This window comes from Balearica regulorum, chromosome Z, assembly GCF_011004875.1.
Source record: "Balearica regulorum gibbericeps isolate bBalReg1 chromosome Z, bBalReg1.pri, whole genome shotgun sequence".
In the NCBI taxonomy this organism is placed as follows: domain Eukaryota; kingdom Metazoa; phylum Chordata; class Aves; order Gruiformes; family Gruidae; genus Balearica; species Balearica regulorum.
The window spans coordinates 21,622,377-21,636,280 of NC_046220.1; the positions used below are offsets into that span (position 1 = coordinate 21,622,377).

A 13,904-nucleotide genomic window follows, 5' to 3' on the forward strand; every position below is an offset into this window, starting at 1 on the left:
CTAGAATACCAGTGTTTTGAAAACACCAAGTAACCACAATCAATAGATTCTAGTTTGCTCTTTTGACTGCAAAAACTGCATTTGCATGCCACTATTGGCAAATACTTCAAACATCCTCATGAGGACATTTTTCTTACGTTATTTGGTGGAGATTCTCAGGAGACAGGAACACCTAGCCAAGCTGGGTTTGTGCCCAGGAATAAGATTTATGCTAGGAAGACTGAAAAACTGGGAGAGGAAGATGGGACATGATAAGGGAACCAAATGTTCAGTATTTATTTCTTCTGAAGATCAGTAAGTCAAAATGGTTGAGGAAGATTTATCATAAAGGACATGCAATTCAGCATAGCACATGTTCACTTCAAAATTACTGAAACAAAGAGCTTCACATTTAATTCCCAGTGGCTTTGATCTGAATAGCCTCAGTGGGCTGAGTTACAGGTAGATGCTAGGAGAGTTGATCCCTTCGTTTTGAGATTTAGCAGTATTTGCCAATTTACAGGAAAAGTAGACATATTCTATAAAACTTCTCACCAAAATGCAACTTTTTTACTTGTAGTGTTGGCTTAAGATTTCAGAAAATTTAATCAACACCATAGTGAGCCTAGAACTGGAAAACCTACACATACACTCATCAATCCTATTTCATTGCATGCAAATTACCCTACGTGCTCACTTAAGTTGTTTAATCAACTAGTCTTTTACATAAGTATATATATTATGTATATGTATATGTACATACAAACAGGGACATCATAGGAAACCACCTATTCCCACCCTCTTGAATTTTCTCTCAGCTTTTTCAAAAAAGGTGAAAAAAATTACAAAGAACTTGCTTGTCAGTCAAGTCACTCTGAATAGTTTTACAATCTTTCATTCAAATGTAAAGGCTTTGTTCCAATTGCAAAGACCATTTAGTCAGAATTAGACGAGAAAATGCAATACAGAGTTCTTACTGAAACCCTGGCTACAGCACAACCAAAAGTCATAGTCTGATCTTCGTATTTGCCCAATTGGCTACTCACAGCCTGCAGTAAATTGTGGTTTCAATCCAAGAATGTAATAATAATTTAAACAAATCTTGTGATTTACAATCTCATTTTAACAAACCCCTCAAGTCCTGCTATGAAAACTGGTAATTATCTTTATTCAAATGATCTCATTTCAAACATATTTTTAAGCAAATTAAAAAATGAGAGCTTGTGTTATTATTCACTTTGGTGAAACACTGCACCACAAAAGAGGTCCACTGGGCAGAAACACTCTGATGCAAAAAGGGAAAAAGAAAAATTTGAAAAATAAAAAAATAAAAAATGAACTTGTCTAAAAGCTATTCACTTTTTGTAATTATGTCATCATCAGAAATTTTCATGAAACACCATTTTTCTGTCTTTCACCCAACAGGAAATGTTATGTACAGACCAAAATTTTAAAGAAGATCAATATATTTTCTGTGACTATTCTTAAGAAATAAAAATAACTCCTTGACATGTAAACATACTAAAACAAACACTAGTTTTTAACAAAACCGTGGCCAGCCCTTCAACTGAAGTCACTGCATCCACAGATCCACAGGTGTGACCCAATCGGAGGACTCATGGAAGGATGTATTTCTGTCGTAAGAAATAAAGCACAATTAACAAGTCAGATAATCTCTGCAGCCTTTCAGAAAACGCAGTGACATATCACCATGTACGTTAGAACATTATATAAATACAATATAAAGCTGGTAAAGTGCTAAGCATATTATGTAAAGAATAGCCTAGTTGTTGGGTCATCTGTACAAAGTATTTTAGCTCAGAACAAGGCAGACTCTACAACTTGGTTATATCAGCAATGCCAGTTCTATATTATGGAACAAAACTGGAACACGTAGCTGATGTGCCATTAAAAAAGTGAGTACTACATCTGAGAAATACAGAACACGTGGCAATGACACAAAGCTGCCTAAGTAGCTGCGGGGGTAATCTAACCTTTTTTTTCAAGAGTGGGTAATGGAAATCCAAAATATATTAATCTTTATCCAAAATAGAAGTGAAGGTGGTGTTTGATAGCAGATATGTGAGACCATATTCCTGATGATGCTTGTAAAATGTGCTCAGATACCTCCTGTACCAGTAACACCGTGTAAGATGTGCAAAAACACAGATTTTTTTGCTCTTTTACTCTAAATTAGTAAAAAAAAAAAATGCTTCAAAAAGAGCATTACAGCCAAGACCTTGGCTCCAGGGGCAAACAAGCATGCATAGCCTGTTGGAACACTACTGGCATTTTGAACTGACACACTGGGCATTTTGAAGGAAATTCTCATTCTAAGCATATTTGGCCTACATCCCCCAAGTCCCATTTCTTTGTACCTTCCCTTCAGGCAAATTTTCTCATCTCCTGTTCCACAGGTTATATTCACTGACCTTTTAATCTTCTGTGTGGTTCCTAGACACAAGTGCAAAATCAGTGGCTTCAGAGTGGAGAAAAGTGTGCCGCGATATAATCTCACGCTCATTATTAAACTCACACCCGACAGCTTTTGGGGATCTCTCAGACACCTGCTCTCCTACCTGTCCAGTGGATTTTAACAATTGGATGCACACAGTCTAGCTGTCAACTGGAACAGTCTTGAGATGGCCAGGACATACAGAAGTGTTTTGAGATCCAGTTACTGGCCATGGAGAGCATGGCAAATTTAGACAGTACACACGAGGCACTGGGGCTGCCATCCATCAGGCTGGCAGGTACAGAACGTGCTGGTGGATTTTCTGGAATGTGCAGCAAAGCGGCACAAGGGAGAAACAAACAGAAGCAGATCTGCGTAGCCCTGTACAATGTCAAATTTTCAATTTACAATGGGTACCATGGTGTTCTGCCCTGCCACCTATGCAGAACAGTCTTTTATCTAAGGGAACATAATTTTCACTGTTGTGGATTGTTGGGTTCGGTTTTTTGGGTTTTTTGTTTGTTTTTTTGTTTTGTTTTTTTTTTTTTAATACACCTGTTTTACAAAGCAAGCACCAGACAGGGCCAGCTCTCACTGAAGTAATAGCATTTAGCTACTTTTACAAATGCAAATCACATGGATAACAGAGAGCAAATAAAGGGGAGCCTGTATTCAACATGCAAAGGATGTGTCCAATTAACAGAAAGCAGGCCACAGAATCTCTACAGATGATACATTTTAAAACATAGATCATTCATTTCTTACGGGGGGGGGGGGGGGGGAGTACAGGTTTTAGCATGCAAGAAAAACTGCACATTTCAGATTTATGATTTACGTTGTTGTCAATAAAATAGCTTTCCAATTATCAAGGCCCTGGTAGGAGAAGCTGGAATGCATTATGTGTTAATGATCACAACCAGGGGTCCAAGCTTTACTCTTTTGTCAGAGCCATAGCAGATCCTCCCCGCAGCTTCACCATTAACATGTCTGTTTCCTGTCAGACCACTCAGAGATAATGTCATTTATCTCAGGGCGGCACAAGACCAGTCATTAGCTTCAGTAAAAGACCTCAAACAAAGGCCGGATGGCGTTTTATCCAGGGCTGGTAGGCTGCAGCCAAGAATCTCATTGCCTAACAGTTCGGAACTTAAGTTATCTTTAAAAGAGTAATTTTCCCCCTATCAACAATTCTAGAACACTTCTCTGAAGAGCAGAAAAGTCTCTGCATGGAAAATTTTAGTCAATGGTTTTATCATATGCAATTAGGTGACTGATAAGAGCTGGCTAAAGTTATCCTTTGAGAGGCTTGCTTGCTTCCCCCCCCCCCTTTTTACCTCTTAGGGAAAAATTGTCAGAATAATTCAGGTTCTACCTAAATAGTAAGACCTTTGAAGAACTGACCCTTACTGTGTTTGCCTGCAGGAGGTGATTCACTATTATAAATTCTTCAATGACTGAGCTTCTGGAAATCTCTTTAAATGAAAGTGGAACTGGTTAACTGTATGTACGAACATGTGTTTTCACAGTCTCTCCTGTATTACTGCATTTCAGAACGCTTCTATAAAGTGCCAGGTGAACTTTTTTAAATAATGATAATAATAATAAAAAAAAGAGAGAGTCGAAAAAATATGAGCAAATCTCAGCCATTCAATTCCTGGGTTTATGTTTAAAACTAGGAACAGATGGTACTTTCCATGTTCCTTGAATCTGGTTATTGAACACCTCTATGGTTACGGGAGATTTTGCTTAGCACTTTTAACATACATTTCATTTATTGGACTATAAAATGCTACTTTGGAAAAACAAGTCTTTATATAGCTATAATTAAAACAGTCTTGCAGCAAAGCCCTTTAACATGGAGAACATGGTTAACCTCATGACATCTGGACAATCAATCCTTTCCTTTTTACTGGGTATTTATGAAGTTATTAAAATTGTAAAATTACCGATGCCCAAAGTGAAATACTTTTCCAGTAGTTCCGAATAAGGTTATCAGCTTCCCTACTTTATTTTATAAACGTTCTAGAGCAGCCTCCATTTGGCTACACCAGCTCTTGCTTTGCACGGGAATTCAAAGGGCTGGTCATACATATTGGCAGAGGTCAGCAGGTTCACACGGAAAGCTTTCCTCTGCCAAAGGGCAACACCTCTTCACCCAGCTCAAAAAGCACCGTCACACTACTAGACAGCACTACAGAACTTTAAGAACCTTGAGCTGTGCTTATTGTTAGACACCCATAGTTATCAATGTTTTTAACAGCTAAATCCCTTATGTAGCTTTCAAAACAGTTTGCTGTCAAACAACAATAGACTTTGTTCTTTAATTACAGCAAGTGACCTCCCTGCCCTTTTATTTCACAGTGAATAAACTACACCCAAGGCCAGCGAGAAAAGTACATGAAAAGCATATCTCCATAACATCATTAATCAAAGCATGTACTTAAATGATTTACATCAATAGGTAAAATGTACACAGAGTTTCCTGATGAAGTGTAAAACAACATCAAGCCCTCTATTAAAAAAAAAGTAAAGACAAAATAAACAATACCAGCATGTGAATTTACTGAAGACAACTTTCAGATGTGAGATGCAGTCTTAATGAGAAGCAATAAACTAATACAAGGGAAAAATTAAATCCTGGAATATCACTAGACTGATTCATTTAAAAACTGCAGCTAGACACCTCTGATTATAGCTTTGTATCTTGTGTATTATTTTCACATAAACATACTGATTTTCACATGCCAAATACAATTTTCCCATATCTCAGAGTAAATTGTGTCTGTTTGAATCCCCAAATCTCCCTGCAACACACACAAAGCAAATTCTTCTAGATAATCTGAACACTTTTCAATGAAACAGCTGTTAAAAAATACAAAAAAAACCCCCAAAACTTAGCTAAAACAGATGAAGAGTTCACGCTGACAAACAAGTCAGTAACTGCTAAAAATGGTATGGATGAGAAATGGAAAATGGAGACAGGTTTTAACACCAAAAATCTTAGGAGTGGTTAGCCTACCTGTCAAAACTACTTATTCAGACATGTCACTGATGGCTTAACCACAAAACGGGCTGCACGAATATAGCTCAAACATCTTAGAATTACAGCATACTTTGACTTATCCACATATTAGGGGAGTGGCGACTTTTACAACATACTTGCGGTTTCTGCATAAAAGAACCGGCAGAACAGAGTCATTGATTTAATTAGGCTTCATGAGATCCAATTTATCATGTTTTACATGACTTTCTGCAGCAAGGAAACAGAATAAATAGACCAAAAATAGACATTGAAGCATGCTGTGAAAGCTGAACAGTGACTACAACTCCTGGGAATCTGCTCCAAGCTCTTCACAAATAGTAAACAAATGCAATATTATATTCCACACCACATACCAAAACCTGTAGATTTTGAATCAGCAGGCATGAACTCATTTGTATCTCAGACAAAACATTCAAATTCCTAAGACATGTCTTTTACAACATCAAGATAACTAGAAATTGATTTTAACATGCAGGCTTGAAAATTATATATTTATCTACAGACACAAGGTGCTTTGTGCAAGTACAGCATGTGTGTTCTAGTGTATAAATAGTCAAAGCAAGAACACTTAACAAATCTAAAACCTTTAAAAAAAAAAAAATCTTTCTAATGATTGTTAAACATTTGGGAAAAAAGCCAGAAGAACAAACATAAAGCACTTAAGTTTGACTAACAGTACCACAGGCTGGTTTTAAGGTTGCAACCATTGTAGGCAATGAGGTTTTATTATGGTATGTCTAGAAGGGATCATTCTTTGGGAAGAGAAATACTAAGGGATGTTACTTAGGACAGCAAGCAAGCACGCCATTGTGCCAGACAATGGCCAACACTGCACGACTCTAATGTGCGAAGCCTATATTAAACTCGGTGTGTGCCAACAGCAGTGGCTGTTACTGGAAATGCAAGCTCCAAACCTCCTCCTGGAGCAACAACTACAACACAAAGTGTACCACTGGCTCTAAACTGCTCCATACATGTTTGCTCTCTATTTGCATGCCATCTCATTTACATCGCATGTAAAATCACTTACATGTATATGGCTTCTTCATACAATTTCCTGTGTCACTAGAGAGTGAAAAGATCACAAAAAAAGGAAGAAACCACACCACCCTCTAATCTCTGTTGCCATGACAGCAGTCTTTGAGATACTGAAATGTTCAGATTGCCAGCTAAACAAAATTGTTGAATGTGAACATTTGGCTGAGAGATTAAAAGGCTAAGGGGGTTGCAAAAGGGCAGTACCTCCCACATTCCAGGCAGCCACTGAATCCAATCAAATGGCTCTGACTCTTTAACCACAGCCATTGTGAAGACCGGATTAGGGCAATTTATCTAGATAGTTAAAACAGATTAGAGAACTGCAATTTGAAGACTATTGGCAACAGAAGTAAATGCCTACTGTACTAAGTTAATAAAGAGACCATGAGATTTTAGGACACCTTTCCACCACGAACAGAACTTTCATAAATCAAAGCTCAAACACACACACATGAATCACAGCAATCTAGTTTTCTCATCTACATTTAGAAAAGGTTGCAAGGCTCATTCAAATTCAGCCATAGATATGCTATCTTAAAAGCAATAATATGCATACAATATGAAATTTCATTTCTTTGCCTTGAACAGAAGCCCTTGAAATTATCTTCCAGTTTTAACAAATATCTGATGTCATGAACACCCAAATCTAATCCTCCAGTCAACTTAAGTATTACAAAAACTTCAACATGACCGAAATACAAAAAAAGCCAGTAATGGGTCGTAAAAAAGACATAACTTTTCCCTGAGACCTTCAGCCCTAGCAGGCGCTTGCAGACCATACAGTTAACACTGACCCGAAAGTTTTCCCATCACTGAAGACTCACACAGGGAAGTTGTAAAAGCAGGTCATTTAAGACCAACAGCTGACAAAAAAAATCACAATCTAACACCCTGAGATTGTTCATGTAGGGAGTGTTGGTTTGCTTTACTTTTTCAGGCAGATCAGGTTATCTTTGTTTAACAACCTGTAGAATTCATTGGACTCATAATCCTGGGTGAACACTCGCCCCCAGGTCCCCCAGAAGACGCCTTCTGCCCTACGGACAGAACAATTCCTGCCAACACCAGAACCTCCTTGAACCAGCGGTTAACAAAAGCCAAGCTCTCCCTCCACCCTTCCCAAAGAATAGCATCGTGGCCATCTATTCTTAGAGAAAGCATCCTTCGTAAGGTAGTAGAAAAAAACCCAACACACACCCCATCTGATTTCTTTCATACATTTCAACCACTCAACAAATGAGTAGTTCACATCCAAGAACCAGCGGGGCTCAGATACGAAAGCTCCCCCAGACAGGAGACAAACTGCTCCCCTCTGTTCCCAAAGCTGTTTTGCACACACACAACTCAGCACAAGGTGCATTCCCCTCCTCCCAGCCGCCTCCTTCCAGGAGGACGAGAGGCACCGCCTGTCTGCTGGCTCCTTCCTCCCCGTCCTCCACACCAGCCTCTGAGGCCTCTGGGCTGCTGTACCGCGTGAGCCCCCGGTGCGATAAGCATCCTGTGTCTCCACGAAGCGCTACGGCGGAGCCTGGGGTCTCTGCCGATGCCTCCTGTTTCCCCCCCACCAAGCACCATCTCAACTCCAGGCAGCGGGTCCCAGGAGAAGGGAGAAGGGTCCGTTTAGACTTTGGGAGAGGAACAGCCGCGAATGCCCACCAGTGCTGTGGAAAATTGTCAGCACATACAAGACCTGCTGCTCCTGGAGCCTGAGTTACGCACCCCCCTAGGCAGTCACACAGACCTCTAGCCTGCAAACACGTGCCATCCCACTGGTACCAACACTGCTGGTCTCCGCTAAAACCAGGGACAGCTCAGTCAGGGACGTCTCGGGGGTTCTCCTTCTGGGTGAACGCGATCAAAAGGAACAGACAAAACAGAAACGTTCTCCAGGTCTGAGGACAGGGAGGGGAAATCCTGAGGAAGAACAGCACACTCATGGTGTCTTCTGTCTAGGGAAGAAGTCTTGGGGTTGTTTCTTTTATTTTTAAGAGAAAGAGGAAGAACAGATGCATGTCACAAATACACAGCAGAGAGTAGGACACAGGAGCCAAACACACAGTTGTGGGACATTTATTATAGACATAGAGGGAGACACGGAAGAGAAGAGGTGGAGAGGAGCTTTGTCCTACCTTTTCTGTTTTCAATTTCTTGATTCGCCTGTGGCTCTCCTCCTCCTCCTCTTCCTTCTTTACCAAAATAGAGTTCCCCATTAACCCTGAATCCGGGGTACTTTTGTTCACCTCCCCCATGGCAGAGGAGGTGCAGTGGAAGGGGCTGCTGCTTCCACCACCGCCTCCCTTGGCCCCGAAGCCATAGAGATGCCCAGGGGGAGTTTGGCTGCTGCCACCCCCGCTGCCGTTGGGGTGGCCCTGCTGCAGGTCATGCTGCTTGTCCTTCCTGGATTTTCCTGCATCCTTATCCCGCTTGGAGCCTCTGCTGCCCAGGGCTTTACCTGGTTTCTCCTCTTTGTTTTTCCCACAAGAGGCAATGGTGGTGGTGGTGCTGGTGGTATTATTATTGCCGTTTGGGTTACTGCTCACGCTTTGACCCAGTGCTGAATTCATGCCAGTTGCCTCTCCAGGGCGCCCTTGGACTTCCTGCCTCTTGCCAGCACTGCTGATCTCAGGAATCCCATACAAGGCAGCAGAAGGCAGAGATTTATTAGCATCCTTAGAAGTTTTACTCCTTTTCACTTTTGATTTGCTAGTCTCTTTGTGAGAGGAATTCCCCTGGGGAGCAGAGGGCTGAACAGAAGCAAATTTTAGGCCATCAGCTAAGGCTGAGGTAGCATTAGCCCCACTGGAAGCCAGACCCCCGCAATCCTTGGAGCTGGTGTTGCTGCTGCTGGTGGTATTAGTAGAATTATTCATTTCAAATTTCTGTCTGTCCTTCTCCAAATCGGCGTCCAAATCAATTATTAAATTCCCAACACCGATTTCCCAGTCATCGCCACTGTCATAAGTGTCAACCGCGTTTGGATCCACACCTTTTCCTGCAGTGGAAGTGTTCAATGACATCCTGAAGATGAGATCTCTAGAGTAAAAATCCGATGAACTTTCCTTTGGAGATGTGGGGACATTCGTTTATCTCCGTTGGGCTCTCTTAAGTTCAACTCTTCTTGTCTTCCTCCCTTAGGTGTGTCTAGCTTCAAAACCTGCAGTCCACGTCCGCCTTGTCCTGTGAGGAAGGGAAAAGTCGAATATTTCTTGTCTGGGTGTTACCAGAACATAATACGACTAAAAAAAAAAAAAAAAAGGGGCGAGGTAGGGGGAGCGAAATCATTCACTGTTGCCACGTTTTTTTTCTTAAGTTTGTTAAACCGGAGGCAATGGCCGTGATGCTTTTATAGTGAGCATCTTTAATCTAGTTGTATACCAATATCCACAATTGCTCTTAAAAAGTCACGTCCACAAAAAAAAAGAAAAAGAAAAAAACCCCCAAAACCTCAATTAACTACATGATTTAAATCCACAAAGCTCAGGAAATACAGTCTTAGAAGTGGTGCCTAGCTGTTGGAGCACATGTTGTAATCTAACCCCTTGGACCACCACCTAGGCACGAAAGGGAGAAAAGGAAGGACACAGATTCACTCTTCACTGCATTCCATGGATTTTGTGGCTTTAAACCAGACCCTTGAAGTTTTGTGACTCTCCTATATTATCTTCTACCCTCCTTCCACTTAATCTCTTGGGGGGGGAGAGGGAGCGCTAAGGGAAGTGGGAAACCTAATTTTCCTTGCCACAATACAGCGTCAGTTAAAAACCAGTAACCTACAAACACAAACGTTTACTGGAAAATATTAAACTTCATTGGTTACAAAGAGAAAAAGAAGAAAATAAATAAAAAGGTCTTTTTTCTTTACAGAAAAATATTCTCACGATAACAGTTCTAAAAGCAGTTCTAATGTACTCCTAGGTCACACAATTGCTAGGTCTGTTAAATATAGTATTACTGACTGTACAGGAAACTGATTAAGACATACACTTTAAGTGATCTGCACCAAGGTGGCCTCAGTGACCGCAAATGAGTGTGTGTTTGACAAAGCTTAGTTAAAACGATTTTTAAAGGGATCTCTCCCTTTTACAGTCGACTGTCGAAATATTTATATACATATATATGCATAATGCTTACCTTTAATCCTTTATCATTTTTTAATTAAACCAGCAAATCAAAATGCTGTTCCCACTCGTCTCAGCAACAACTCTGTGCCTCATTTTACTTAAAGAGCAAGTGATCAAGAAGTAGAAAGCAAGTATCATCTCAGCCAGTATAAATCGGTCAATAACATATCTCCCCCTACTTTGGCACACGGATCAGAAGTCCTTTTTTTTGTTTGTTTAGGTTTTTTTTCCTCCTTGCTAAAAAAAAAAAAATTTAAAAAATTTAAAAATGCTGAGCCTCACAACTTTACCAGCTGGTAGGTAATATTTCACATTCAGACATTCAGAACTGAAGCATCAAGGACCAGATTTTTGTTTGTTTGCTTTTCCTGAATAAGCACCGAGAGGTAATAATCATCACAGTTATTTAAAAAAAAAAAATAAAAAAAAAATTGTTTCCCCAACTTCACACTCCGTCTTCAGCCCCGGACCTGGGAGCCATCCTGATCAGTAAGTAATGATCCCATGAAACAAACCTACAGGCGCCCGGGTGTTACAAGACAGAATGTGCTAACATCGGGATAAATTAGTGAAAGGGAGGAAGGAAAAAAAGAAGAAGAAAGGACTGAAAATCTGGGCTGGATTCCGCCTGTTAGTTGGGAAGTGGCATTTTTTTCGCCCGTCCTGACAGATCTGATTTCTTGAAGTAACTTGAGGGGAAACGGGGGCGGGGGGGGGGGGGGGAAGGGACGGGGGGGCGAGGAAGAGGAGGAGGAGCGGGAGAGGGGAATCACTGATCTGATAAACCGGTTATCAAAACATTTAGTGGGAGTGGAGGAAGGACAGCGTACTCTCAAACGAAGTAAATTTTCCCAGGGATAAGATTTCGGGGAGGGGGGTGTCTGTCCCTGTCCCCCCCGCCTCAGATCAGCGCTTTTCAAAAAGAGTGATAAAAAAAGCATAGGCACAGATTTTAAAATTGCTGTCTCGGGGAAAAAATAAAATAATAATAACAATGAAAAACCCGGGAGCTTGGACTAATCAGTCATGCGGTAAGTAATTCAGTAATTAGAGTCCGAGGAGATAAAGCAGACGACCTTTTTTTCAGGACAGATCGCTCCCACCTTATTGTCTCGGCAAACGTCGCAGTCTACTTCTATCCCCCCCTCCTCCCCTCGCCCTCCCGCCTCTCCCCCCTCCCCAAGTCAGACGGTCTCGGAGCTTTAGCTTAGTATTTTTAATTAGCCGGCGATGGGAAGCTAAAAGCCGTAATGAATTGCCGGTGGCGGGCTGGGGGGGGGGGGGGGGAGGAGGGGCGCTCGCGCCAGCAACCGCCAACCCCCGAGGCGCGGCGGTTCCGTTACAGTTCAGGCCGCCCGCGTCACGTGAGGCTGGCGGGCTCCATTGGTTGTCGTGAGAACAAAAATGGGTGACAAGCGTATCCAGCGAATGCGGGTCGGGTCTGTAACACACAAAATACACACCACGACGGACAGGCAGAGCCCGTCAGGTCTGCTTCTCGCCCCGGCCTGTCCCAGCCACCCCCGCGGCCGCGGGGAATCCCTGGAGCCCGGAGATGCCGCGGCAAAGCGGGTGCTCCCGAGAAACACCTTACAAACTTTTCCCCCGCCACCTCCCGGCGGTACGGTGTGTGTGTGTGGGGGGGGTGCCGTTACTCCGGGGGTTTTCCCCTCCTCTCGCCTCGGGACGGCGAGCGGCAGCCAGCTGGGAGATCGAGGCGGGGGGTAAAAGGGGCCAAGGCACCGGCGACCAAGGGGCGATCCCATCCCACACCCGCCCACCCCCCCAGCTCCAGCCTCGCGTTTCTGGCGTCTCCGTGTGACAGCAGAAATGCCTCCCGTGCCGCCGGGATCTGTCGGTGCCCCATCACTCCTCCTAACGAGCGCCTTGCTCGCGGGGCCGAGGGGGGGAGGGGGCGGTTTGCAGGCTTGTCTGTAATTGTGTCACTTTTATTTTCCCCCCTTGGTTAGTTAAAACCCCAAAAAGGCACTACGCTTTAACGCCCCCCAAATGCACCGTCAAGTATGATTTGTGTGACTACAGTGCTTTCACCCACTTATTTCCCTCAAATAACTCATCCTGCTTGTGGGATTCTTCTTTTTTTTTTTTTTTCTTTTTAAAACCCCAAAAAAACCCTAGTTAACTCCCAAAACTCTTTAACACTCCCCTTTGCAGAGAAAAAAAAAAAAAAATCCCCTCTAAGTGCTATAGACACACCACGCAACCGTACTTACGGTCTGTATTGGATCGAGTTGACCTTTTCCTTCTAACTGCATTGAGTGTGTTTTTGTTGCAGCCGCTTTTTATTTTAGGCAAAAAAATCTAATGTCTTCAACAGATTTATTGTGTTTGGAAGAAGAGAGCACCAGATACCATGAACCTTCCTTTCTTTATAGAAACAAAATTAAAACAAAAATAAAAACAGGGGAGAGAAGAAGAAGAAGAAAAAAAATCAAAGTAAAATAGCACCTATCGCTGTCCCCTCACGGGCTGACACACACGGGGGACACGGGCGCTGCCCCCACGGCGGCCGCGAGTGGCGGCGGCCGAGGCGGGGGATTGGGAGCCCGCTCCGGCGCGGTACCTGAGAGGGACTTTTCTTTGTTCACAATGCCCTTTCCCTCCTGTCCAATCAAAAGCCAGCTTTTATGAAACCGGGCTCTCTGATTGGTCCGCCGCTCCTCCTGCCTGCCGGCGAGGGTGAGAGACAGAAACACGCACGCACGCACGCACACACACACACACACACATTGTGCACACCAGGCATTAGGCGCACGCATACACGCACCACACACGCGCGCGCGCGTTCGCATTAGGCACACACACACGCACGCACACACGTCCCCCCGCTCTGCAGCCCTCAGCCTACGCTGGGTGCTACAGTCGGCAGCCTCCTGCTGCAGCGAGATACAAATCATGTTTCCCATTTCAATTATCCTATATAACATTTAGGGCTTAGGGAAAAAGAAAAAAAAAAAAAAAGTAAGAGAGAAGGAGGAGGGGAAAAAATAGAAAACCAAGGTGGAGAGTAACTCTGCCAAGACTCACACGTTGGGAGGAAGACTCCCTCATTTCGTTTTAATTTAATTTCAGGGCAGTTTTCGAAGCGATGATGAATGATTTTTCTGTGCCGGTTTCAAAGAGGCAATTTAGAATCTCACTCATAATTTTTAAATGCCCCCTCATTCAAAATTATAACAGCTTGAAGCCAGCGAGAGAGGGCTGCTGATACACAACTGCGATTATTTTCGTGCTTAGTGGAGGAGAA

At 42.8% G+C, this 13,904-nt stretch overlaps 1 protein-coding gene across 3 annotated transcripts in view; it reads right to left on the minus strand.

The window, feature by feature from the left end:
* ZNF608 (zinc finger protein 608) overlaps positions 1-13,241 on the minus strand; it is an 88,669-nt gene extending 75,428 nt beyond the window's left edge. For 2 of the 3 annotated variants that reach the window (XM_075740252.1, XM_075740254.1), the window contains exons 1-2: positions 12,871-13,241; positions 8,645-9,692 (exon numbers count right to left, since the gene is read on the minus strand). In XM_075740252.1, coding sequence (XP_075596367.1) covers positions 8,645-9,532 — 888 coding nt within the window. In that variant the 5' untranslated portion in view covers positions 9,533-9,692; positions 12,871-13,241. Of the gene's footprint in view, positions 1-8,644; positions 9,693-10,646; positions 11,334-12,870 lie in introns of those variants that run through there. The other variant, XM_075740253.1, reaches the window with a different exon arrangement.
* Between the last annotated feature and the right edge of the window lie 663 nt (positions 13,242-13,904).